The sequence below is a fragment of the Pseudophryne corroboree genome, chromosome 6, assembly GCF_028390025.1.
Source record: "Pseudophryne corroboree isolate aPseCor3 chromosome 6, aPseCor3.hap2, whole genome shotgun sequence".
Lineage (NCBI taxonomy): Eukaryota > Metazoa > Chordata > Amphibia > Anura > Myobatrachidae > Pseudophryne > Pseudophryne corroboree.
In genome coordinates, this window is record NC_086449.1 from 493377401 (window position 1) to 493389687 (window position 12287).

Genomic DNA, 12287 nt, shown 5'->3' on the forward strand with positions numbered 1-12287 from the left:
GTACCCTTGGTGAGAAGGGCAAATTTGGACCTGTAGGTAAACGTCCCTGATATCCAGTGACATCATATCGTCCCCTTCTTCCTGGTTCGCTATCACTGCTCCGAGTGACTCCATCTTGATTTGAACGCTTGTATGTAAGTGTTCAAATATTTCAGATCTCACCGAGCCGGTTGGCTTCAGTACCACAATATAGTGTGGAATACTACCCCCTTCCTTGTTGTAAGAAGGGTACTTTGATTATCACCTGCTGGGATTACAGCCTGTGAATTGTGTGAGGGGGAGACGTCTCGAATTTCCAATGTACACCTGGGATATTACATGTAGGATCCCGGAGTTCCCTTGCGAGTGTTGCTGAAACTCTTGAGATGACCCCCTACCGCACCTGAGTCCGCTTGTACGGCCCCAGCGTTATGCTGCGGACTTGGCAGAAGCCGTGAGGAGCTTCTGTTCCTGGGAATGAGCTGCTTGCTGCAGTCTTCTTCCCTTTCCTCTCCCCCTGGGCAGATATGACTGGCCTTCGCCCGCCTGCCCGTATGGGGACGAAAGGACTGAGACTGAAAAGACTGTGTCCTTTTCTGCCAATATGTGACTCGGGGTAACAAAAGGTGGATTTTTCAGCTGTTGCCATGGCCACCAGGTCCAATGGACCGCCCCTTTATACGGCAATACTTCCATATGCCGTCTGGAATCTGCCTCACCTGACCACTGTCGTGTCTTCGTCTGGCAGATATGTACATCACATTTACTCTTGATGCCAGAATGCAAATATGCCTCTGCGCATCACACATATATAGAAATGCATCCTTAAAATGCTCTATAGACAATAAAATCCTGTCCCTGTCAAGGGTATCAAAATTTTCAGTCAGGAAATCCGACCAAGCCCCCTCAGCGCTGCACATCCAGGCTGAGGCGATTGCTGGTCGTAGTATAACACCAGTATGTGTGTATATACTGTTATGATATTTTCCAGCTTCCTATCAGCTGGCTCCTTGAGGGCGGCCGTATCTGGAAACGGTAACGCCATGTTTTTTTATAAGCGTGTGAGCGCCTTGTCCACCCTAAGGTGTGTTTTCCAACTCGCCCTTACTACTGGCGGGAAAAAGGGTATACCGCCCATAACTTTCTGTCGGAGGAACCCCACGTATCATCACACACTTCATTTAATTTATCTGATTCAGGCAAAACTACAAGTAGTTTATTCCCACCCTACAAAATACCCTTATTTGTGGTACTTGTGGTATCAGAAATACGTAACACCTCCTTCATTGCCCTTAACATGTAACTTGTGGCCCTAAAGGAAAAATACGTTTGTTTCTTCACCGTCGACACTGGGGTCAGTGTCCGTGTCAGTGTCTGTCGACCGACTGAGGTAAATGGGCGTTTTTACAAGCCCCTGACGGTGTCTGAGACGCCTGGACCGATACTAATTTGTCCGCCGGCTGTCTCATGTCGTCAACCGGCTTGCAGCGTGTTGACATTATCACGTAATTCCATAAGTAAGCCATCCATTCTGGTGTCGACTCCCTAGAGAGTGACATCACCATTACAGGCAATTTTCTCCGTCTCCTCACCAACATTTTCCTCATACATGTCGACACACACGTACCGACCTACAGCACACACATACAGGGAATGCTCTGATAGAGGACAGGACCCACTAGCCCTTTGGGGAGACAGAGGGAGAGTTTGCCAGCACACACCAAAAGCGCCATAATGTATATAACAACCCTAGAAGGTGTTGTTTCTATATATGGGCTCTTAATATATAATTATATCGCCAATTTATGCCCCCCTTCTCTTTAACCCTGTTTCTGTAGTGCAGGGGAGAGTGGGAGCCTTCCTCACCAGCGGAGCTGGTCAGGAAAATGGCGCTGAGTGCTGAGGAGAATAAGCTCCGCCCCTTTCACGGCGGGCTTTTCTCCCGGTTATTAGGAAAACTGGCCTGGGTTAAATACATACATATAGCCTTAATGGCTATATGTGATGTATTTATTTGCCTCTAAGGTAATCTATATTGCTGCCCAGGGCGCCCCCAGCAGCGCCCTGCACCCTCCGTGACCGAGATCAGTGAGCCGTGTAGCAACAATGGCGCACAGCTGCAGTGCTGTGCGCTACCTTCATGAAGACTGAGGAGTCTTCTGCCGCCTGTTTCCGGACCTCCGTTCTGCCGTTCTTCAGCGTCTGTAAGGGGGATCGGCGGCGCGGCTCCGGGACGAACCCCAGGCTGACCTGTGTTCCGACTCCCTCTGGAGCTCAGTGTCCAGTAGCCTAAGACTTCAATCCTCCTGCACGCAGGTGAGTTGCAAGTCTCTCCCCTAAGTCCCTCGTTGCAGTGATCCTGTCGCCAGCAGGAATCACTGATTAGAAACCTAAAAAAAAAAACTTTTCTAAACAGCTCTTTAAGAGAGCCACCTAGATTGCACCCTCTCGGACGGGCACAAAAACCTAACTGAGGCTTGGAGGAGGGTCATAGGGGGAGGAGCCAGTACACACCATGTGACCTAAAAGCTTTTTTAGATGTGCCCTGTCTCCTGCGGAGCCCGCTATTCCCCATGGTCCTGACGGAGTCCCCAGCATCCACTAGGACGTTAGAGAAATATATATATATATACACATATATATATACATACATACACCATACATATAAGCGGATTGTCCGGAACCGTCGGGTCCCTAGTGACATTAATGTGTTCTGAATGTGTATGACCATGTATTGAATGCCCCAGTTGTTGATCTAACAGGAAACCTTATGGTCGACAGAAAACCTAGTATTCGTCGACAGCAGGGAGTAGTAACCAGGCAAAATAACATTCTTGCGACCCCGCGGGGTCCGAGGGAAGTATACATATATAATTTTAATAACACTCCCCCACAAATACTACCATGTCTGTGCTCGAGCTACAGGCCCATGGAACAGTACCATACATATACATATAAATATATATATACAGGTATAAGGCAGTTACAGCATGTTAATTTACACCCAGTAATAACAGTTGGTGACGACATGGTCACCCACTTACTACTGTGTCTCCCATATAGTGTTTACTTTTGAAAAGCATACAACTACCGACCTGCTGACACTGCATCTACTGAATCAAGTACCAACAGGCGTCGGCGATGCTGACAGGGATCCCCATAGCTGTTTGTAATAGAGCACTCCCGCATGTCGACACATGTGGACTAAAAAGCTATAGTGGGTATATCTGACAGGGAACACACAGACATATATGCACAATACAATGATTACATGCCCATTATCTAAAATAGTGCTATATTTCCCTCTATATAGCACTAAAACACTGTGCCCCCCCCCCCCCCCCTCGTTTGCACTGTACACCTTGCTTTGGCGAGGACATGGAGAAAATGGCGCTGAATCCTGTTGTGAGGGCTAAGCCCAGCCCCTCCTCGGCGCGCTTCAGCCCCGCTATTAATATAGCTTTTTATGCTGGCAGGGGTCCGTATACAGTGCCTATGAACTGTATACATGTTTAGCCAGACTCAATTTGAGGTATATATTGCTGACCAGGACGCCCCCCCTGCGCCCTGCACCCTTGTAGAGTCGTTGGTGTGTGGGAGCAATGGCGCGCTGTGCGGTACCTCTGTGACTCGGAAGTCTTCTGCCGTCACTGAAGTCTTCTATTCTTCGCATACTCACCCGGCTTCTTTCTCCTGGCTTCTGTGAGGGGGGTGACGGCGCAGCTCCGGGAACAAGCAGCTAGGCGCACCAAGTGATCGAACCCTCTGAAGCTAATGGTGTCCAGTAGCCTAAGAAGCAGAGCCTTTAACTCACAGAAGTAGGTCTGACTTCTCTCCCCTCAGTCCCACGAAGCAGAGAGCCTGTAGCCAGCAGGTCTCTCTGAAAATAAAAAACCTAACATAAAAGTCTTTTAGAGAAACTCAGTAGAGCTCCCCTAGTGTGTGTCCAGTCTGTCCTGGGCACAGAGTCTAACTGGAGTCTGGAGGAGGGGCATAGAGGGAGGAGCCAGTTCACACCCATTCAAAGTCTTATAGTGTGCCCATGTCTCCTGTGGATCCCGTCTATACCCCATGGTCCTTACGGAGTCCCCAGCATCCTCTAGGACGTATGAGAGATGCCATTAGAATTCTCTTGGGCATCTGCCACCTTTTGTCAGGAGATTCACAAGCTTTTTCACAAAGAGTGTTCAGCTCATGAGAGGGGGGAAACGTCCCCTCAGGTTTTTTACCCTTATACAAACAAACCCTTGTATCAGGAATAGTAGGTACTTCTGTAATATGTAAAACGTCTTTAATTGACACAATCATGTACTGAATACTCTTGACCAGTTTCAGATTTAAACTGGCCTCACTATAGTCGACACTGGAATCAGAGTCCGTGTCGGTATCAGTATCCGCCATCTGGGTAAATGAGCGCTTTTGTGACCCTGAGGTGGTCTGGACCTGAGACAGGGCATCCTCCATGGATTTTTTCCATGTTTCGGTCTGAGAATCAGATTTATCCAGCCTTTTAGTCAAGAACGCCACATTTGCATTCAACGTGCTCAACATATCCACCCAATCAGCAGTCGGCGGTGCCGACAGAGTCACTCCCAGCGCTTTATCCGCCCCCACTGTAACCTCCTCCGGGGAGGAGCACTCAGCCTCAGACATGTCGACACACACGTACCGACACTCACCAACACACTGGCTATAGGGGACATACCCACAGAAAGCCTGTTAGAGACACACAGAGGGAGTTTACCAGCTCACACCCCAGCGCATCCCGGTACTGAGACCAAATACACACTGCCTCAGACCTGTTTGCGCCATTTTTATCAAGTGATAATAGCACCAATTTACTGGCTTCCCTCCCCCCCCCCCCCCCCCCCCGTTTTGCACCCTGTTACTTGTGCAGGAGTGTGTAGGTCCGGGCCAGAGTCTCTGCATCCTGTGAAGAGAAAATGGCGCTGGTTAGCTGTGAGGGCTAAGCTACGCCCCTTCACCGGCGCGCTGTAGTCCCGCTCAAATTCAAAATATTTATACTGGCGGGGCTATATCTAGTGCCTAGGCACTTCCAATATATATATTTTGGCCAGTTATACTTTAAAAACTTCAGTAATCATGCTGCCCAGGGCGCCCCCCCTGCGCCCTGCAAGTGCCGCCGTATGTGTGTGTGGGAGCATGGCGCACAGCGCAACCGCTGCGCGGTACCTCAGTACTGAAGTCTTCTGCAGTCACTGAAGTCTTCTTGTCTTCTTAATACTCACCCGGATTCTATCTTCTGGCTCTGTGAGGGGGGTGACGGCGCGGCTCCGGGAACAAGCAGCTAGGCGCACCAAGTGATCGGACCCTCTGGAGCTAATGGTGTCCAGTAACATAAGAAGCAGAGCCTTTGTACTCACAGAAGTAGGTCTGCTTCTCTCCCCTCAGTCCCACACTGTAGGAAGTCTGTTGTCAGCAGTGCTCCCTGAACACAAAAAACCTAACAAAAAGTATTTTCTAGAGAAACTCTGTAGAGCTCCCCTAGTGTGTGTCCAGTCTCTCTGGGCACAGAATCTAACTGAGGTCTGGAGGAGGGGCATAGAGGGAGGAGCCAGTTCACACCCAGTCAAAGTCTTTTAGTGTGCCCATGTCTCCTGCGGATCCCGTCTATACCCCATGGTCCTTTTGGAGTCCCCAGCATCCTCTAGGACGTAAGAGAAAATTGGAGTGTGGCTCCCACGAAACCATGCCCTCTTTTCTATAGGTCAGACCCTCCCCTTCACCGCGCCTTGGAGTCACACTTCCCCAACATCTAGAGATGGGAAGTATGTACACACACAAGCACTCATACACACTTTACACTCACCGCTGCTTTAGAAGGTAATTACAGTCTAATTAAGCTAAATGGAAACTTCCAATTGCTTAATTAGTCCTCAAGAGGGGGAGGGGGAGATGTTGCCGCTGGTTTTTTAAATTCCCCGCCAGCAGTTGAATTCCACAGAATTACCGATAATCCCGTAATACATTTTTAAATAAGTTTACTTTTTTCAGAAATATAAGAAACAAAGCAGAAAAAGATAAATATTACACCTCTGAGGAGTCACTTTCTTTACAACCATAGACTGAAAAGTGATGGCTTTCTTATCTTTAATTCCAGCATAACTAAAGTCTGAGGGTAGCACACCAAGTGAGGAGGAGAGGTAGCTGATTGCTTCCAGTGTTTCCAGGTTCTCTTTCTCAAGGGTAAATGCTGAAACAAATACATCATTTCTGTTAAAAAGTAAAAAATAATCACATTTTATTTAATATAACACAATTGTCCAGTTCATCTAATTAACAATGAGATATGTGCTTAGTATGGCTACACACAGGCTAGGGTTTCCCTGATCCATCATAGGGTTCCTATTCCTAGACTTCCCCAATTAAATCTGTTTTTGGCTCACATGTGGTGGATTACTTTCCCACACTAAAGCTCCATACACACTGGCCGATATGATCTATAAACGAGTTCATATCATTCATGTGTACACACTGAACGATAATGACTATGAACATGAATGATATAGGCAAAATTGAGCAGCATGTACAGACTGAAGACCTAGCGTACACACAGGACGATATTATGGATAGATCTTTAAAAAAATAAAATCATTATCGTTCATATCGTACTTTCATATTGCCTAGTGTGTACAGGGCTTTAAGCTCCTTGGAGTTACATGAAAATAATTTTGGGTATTCCTACTGTTAAAACTGTGCCATTGGGCTGTATTCAATAACTGTCGGAAGCTGCCATCTTTCCGACAAGACGGCAGCTTCCGACAGAAATAGGTCGGAAGGGGTTCCAACCTATTCAATAGGGTCTGATTTTTTTCCGACAAGTCAGGAATTACCGACTTGTCGGAAAACACATGGATCGGCGGAATAGACGCCGATCCACATGCTTCTGTCGGAAACGGGGCCAAATCCGACAGATTTTGGCCCCCTTTCCGACAAACTCAATCAGACTTGAAAACAAGTCGGATTGAAGTGAGAGGAGAGGAGCTGTGCTGCGGGCGGCTGGGGAGCTGAGATCGATGGCTGGCGGGGGGAGCTGGCTGCGGGGAACATGTCTGCGGCGGTGGGGGGATGCGCTGCAGGGAGAGAGCAGGCACATCTCTTCCTGCAGCGCCTTCCCCCGCCGCCGCAGACATGTTCCCCCACTGCCAGCACCTCCCGCCGATCTCTGCTCCCCCCGTCACACCTCTCTTCCTGCAGCGCCTTCCCCCGCCGTTCCACACATGTCCCTCGCAGCCAGCCCCTCCCGCTCACGGCCACCGATCTCTGCTCCCCTGGCCGCTGCTGTCAGCGCATCCACAGTCGGATTTGGCCGTCCATTGAATAGGGGTTGTCGGATCCATTCCGACAACTGCATGTCGGAATGGATCCGATTCCTATTGAATATTCCCCTATAATGCTACTTTCTGTATTCACTAACTTGTGCCTTTGATTGCCACTATGGAATGTATTTCTCCTGTTGTATTTGGGGACTGTGATTTATAATTCCCTCCTTTATTAGTGCTCTAATAAAAAAAAGTAGACAAAATAAGAGAAGTAAACATTTTTGGGCTGAGTATATAACTATTCCCCCGAAAAAATGACAGCTCTTCCTTCCCACTAAAACACAATCCAAAAAATAAACTTTTTTAAATCTGACAACCAACTTCGACCTTAAATTTTAGTCATAAGGAAGCGAGGTAGGGAAATAGTTATATGGCAAAAATGTAGTTTGAAATGTGCTGAAAATAATGGTTTTTATCCCTGCTTTCTAAGACTTTTCTGAGCTGAGATATTGCATTTACACCAAATGTCAGCAACAGTAAAAAAAAAAAATGACATGCGCCATGATACAAAAATGGCCGCCATCTTCATATGTAGGTTTCTAACTACTAACTCACAGGGGTCATCACACACAAAAAAAAAAAAAAATGGTTAAGCAACCAGGGCTCGACCACTCCTCTTGGATTGACCCTCTAAATATTAACATATTTTAGCACAAAACTGGATGGCTTGTCAGAAAGCAGAAGAGTAGATTCACCTTCTAAGAATAATGATCAAAAGCACATATCAGACTAAAGAAAAGAATGGCTTCAGAATAGGATGATCAGGGTCAGATGTAATGACATCCGAGTTGGCTGGAGGTGCGAGTTCACGGCCGAACTCAGACTTTTTTTTTTAAAGCGGCAATCATGTACAAGGAAAAACCAAGCCTTGTAAATTATTGCGCTTTAAAATAACCTCTGAGTTTGGTCGGGGATCCTCAACCCTGGCCAACTCGGACTTCATTACATCCGGCCCCTGATCATCCTATGATCTATAAACTACAATTTTCAATTAGGTTGTGCACATTTTGTATATACACCAGAGGTTCTCAAACACGGTCCTCTAGGCCATCCAACGGTCCAGGTTTTGGATATATTCATGGCTCAGCACAGATGGTTAAATCAACTTGACCGAGGTGCTAATGAAGTCACCTGTGGCCAAGCATGGATATACTTAAAACCTGGACCATTGGGATGTCTTGAGGACCGTGTTTGAGAACCTCATATCTACACTGTATAAGTGCCTTTTTCTCAAACCAGGACATCCTCAAAAATTAGGTATCTCCCAATTTCTTTCTTCACGGGAACACTTTACTGTGAATTAAAATAAGAATTTACTCACCGGTAAATCTATTTCTCGTAGTCCGTAGTGGATGCTGGGAACTCCGTAAGGACCATGGGGAACAGCGGGCTCCGAAGGAGGCTGGGCACTCTAGAAAGATTTATGACTACCTGGTGTGCACTGGCTCCTCCCACTATGACCCTCCTCCAAGCCTCAGTTAGGACACTGTGCCCGGACGAGCTGACATAATAAGGAAGGATTTTGAATCCCGGGTAAGACTCATACCAGCCACACCAATCACACCGTACAACTCGTGATACTATATCCAGTTTGACAGTATGAAAACAACTGAGCCTCTCAACAGATGGCTCAACAATAACCCTTTAGTTAGCAATAACTATTTACAAGTATTGCAGACAATCCGCACTTGGGATGGGCGCCCAGCATCCACTACGGACTACGAGAAATAGATTTACCGGTGAGTAAAATCTTATTTTCTCTGACGTCCTAGTGGATGCTGGGAACTTCGTAAGGACCATGGGGATTATACCAAAGCTCCCAAACGGGCGGGAGAGTGCGGATGACTCTGCAGCACCGAATGAGAGAACTCAAGGTCCTCCTCAGCCAGGGTATCAAATTTGTAGAATTTTGCAAACGTGTTTGCCCCTGACCAAGTAAACAGCTCGGCAAAGTTGTAAAGCCGAGACCCCTCAGGCAGCCGCCCAAGATGAGCCCACCTTCCCTGTGGAATGGGCTTTCACTGATTTAGGATGCGGCAGTCCAGCCGCAGAATGCGCCTGCCGAATCGTGTCACAGATCCAGCGAGCGATAGTCTGCTTAGAAGCAGGAGCACCCAGCCTGTTGGGTGCATACAGGATAAATAGCGAGTCAATTTTCCTGACTCTAGCCGTCCTGGAAACATAATTTTTCAAGGCCCTGACTACGTCCAGTAACTTGGAATCCTCCAAGTCCCTAGTAGCCGCAGGCACCACAATAGGTTGGTTCAAGTGAAAAGCTGATACCACCTTAGGGAGAAACTGGGGACGAGTCCTCAATTCTGCCCTATCCATATGGAAAATCAGATAAGGACTTTTTATGACAAAGCCGCCAATTCTGATACACGCCTGGCCGAAACCAAGGCCAATAACATGACCACTTTCAACGTGAGATATTTTAGATCCACGGTTTTTAGTGGTTCAAACCAATGTGATTTTAAGAAACTCAACACCACGTTGAGATCCCAAGGTGCCACTGGAGGCACAACCGGGGGCTGAATATGCAGCACTCCTTTTACAATGTCTGAACTTCAGGTACTGAAGCTAATGCTTTCTGGAAGAAAATCGACAGAGCCGAGATCTGTATCTTAATGGAGCCTAATTTTAGGCCCATAGACACTCCTGCTTGTAGGAAATGCAGAAATCGACCTAGTTGAAATTCCTCTGTTGGGGCCTTTTTTGGCCTCACACCAAGCAACATATTTCCGCCATATGCGGTGATAATGTTTTGCAGTTACATCTTTCCTGGCTTGAATCAGCGTAGGAATTACATCCTCCGGAATGCCCTTTTCCTTTAGGATCCGGCGTTCAACCGCCATGCCATCAAAACGTAGCCACGGTAAGTCTTGGAACAGACAGGGCCCCTGCTGCAGCAGGTCCTGTCTGAGCGGCAGAGGCCATGGGTCCTCTGATATATTTTCTTGAAGTACTGGGTACCAGGCTCTGCTTGGCCAATCCGGAACCACGAGTATCGTTCTTACTCCTCGCCTTATTATTCTCAGTACTTTTGGTATGAGAGGCAGAGGGGGGAACACATAAAACGACTGGTACACCCACGGTGTTACCAGAGCGTCCACAGCTATCGCCTGAAGGTCCCTTGACCTGGCGCAATATCTTTTATAGCTTTTTGTTGAGGCGGGACGTCTTCATGTCCACCTGTGGCCTTTCCCAACTTCTGGATGAAGTCCCCACACTCTCGGGTGGAAGTCGTGTCTGCTGAGAAGATCTGCTTCCCAGTTGTCCACTCCGGGAATGAACACTGCTGACAGTGCTAACACATGATTTTCCGCCCATCGGAGAATCCTTGTGGCTTCTGCCATCGCCATCCTGCTTCTTGTGCCGCCCTGTTGGTTTACATGGGCGACTGCCGTGATGTTGCCTGATTGGATCAGGACCGGCTGGTTTTGAAGCAGAGGCCTTGCCTGACTCAGGGCATTGTAAATGGCCCTCTGTTCCAGAATATTTATGTAGGGAAGTCACCTGACTTGACCAAAGTCCCTGGAAGTTTCTTCCCTGTGTGACTGCCCCCCAGCCTCAAAGGCTGGCATCCATGGTCACTAGGACCTAGTCCTGTATGTCGAACCTGCGGCCCTCTTGAAGATGGGCACTCTGCAGCCACTACAGTAGAGATACCCTGGTCCTTGGAGACAGGGTTATCAGCCTAATGCATCTGAAGATGCGACCCGGACCACTTGTCTAACAGGTCCCCCTGAAAAGTTCTTGCATGGAACCTGCCGAATGGGATTGCTTCGTAGGAAGCTATCATTTTTCCCAGGACTCGCGTGCAATGATGCACCGATAACTGTTTTGGCTTCAGGAGGTCTCTGACTAGAGATGACAGCTCCTTGGCTTTCTCCTCCGGGAGAAACACTTATTTCTGGTCTGTGTCCAGAACCATCCCCAGGAACAGTAGACGTGTCGTAGGAACCAGCTGTGACTCTGGACTGTTTAGAATCCAACCGTGCTGTTGTAGCACTTTCCAAAATAGTGCTACCCCGACTAGCAACTGCTCCTTGGACCTTGCCCTTATAAGGAGATTGTCCAAGTACGGGATAATTAAAACTCCCCTTTTTCGAAGGAGTATCATCATTCCGGCCATTACCTTGGTAACACCCTCGGTGCCATGTACAGTCCAAACGGCAGAGTCTGGACTTGGTAATGGTAATCCTGTACCACAAATCTCAGGTACTCCTGACGAGGATAGTAAATAGGGACATGCAGGTAAGCATCCTTGATGTCCCGGGATTGTAATCCCCCTCGTCCAGGCTTGCAATAACCGCCCTGAGCGATTCCATCTTGAACTTGAATTGCATGTGTTCAAGGATTTTAAATATAAAGAAGGGTCACACCGAACCATGCGGTTTCGGTACCCCAAACCGTGTGGAATAGTAACCCCGTCCTTGTTGAAGTAGGGGCACCTTAAGTATTACCTGCTGGGAATACAGCTTATTAATTGCCTCTAGCACAGCCTCCCTGCCTGAGGGAGTTGTCGGCAAGGCATATTTGAGGAAACGGCGGGGGGAAGACATCTCGAATTCCAGCTTGTACCCCTGAAATACTACTTGAATGAAACAGGGATCCACCTGTGAGCGAGCCCACTGATCGCTGAAATTTTTGAGACGGCCCCCCACCGTACCTGGCTACACCTGTGGAGCCCCCGCGTCATGCTGTGGACTCAGAGGAAGCGAGAGAAGAATTATGATTCTGGGAACAGGCTGACTGGTGCAGCTTTTTCCCTCTTCCCTTGTCTTTGTACAGAAAGGAAGCGCCTTTGACCCGCTTGCTTTACTGAAGCCGAAAGGACTGTACCTGATAATACAGTGCTTTCTTAGTCTGTGAGGAAAACTGAGGTAAAAATATTTCTTCCCAGCTGTTGCTGCGGATACGAGGTCCCAGAGACCATCCCCAAATAATTCCTCACCCTTAAAA

General features: G+C 47.9%; 1 protein-coding gene across 3 annotated transcripts in view; it reads right to left on the reverse strand.

Annotated features, from left to right (window-relative positions):
• PUS7L (pseudouridine synthase 7 like) overlaps positions 1 to 12287 on the reverse strand; it is an 86121-nt gene that overhangs the window by 48487 nt on the left and 25347 nt on the right. For all 3 annotated transcript variants that reach the window (XM_063927342.1, XM_063927340.1, XM_063927341.1), the window contains exon 3: positions 6034 to 6193. In XM_063927342.1, the coding sequence (XP_063783412.1) occupies positions 6034 to 6193 (160 nt within the window). The remainder of the gene's footprint in view (positions 1 to 6033; positions 6194 to 12287) is intronic.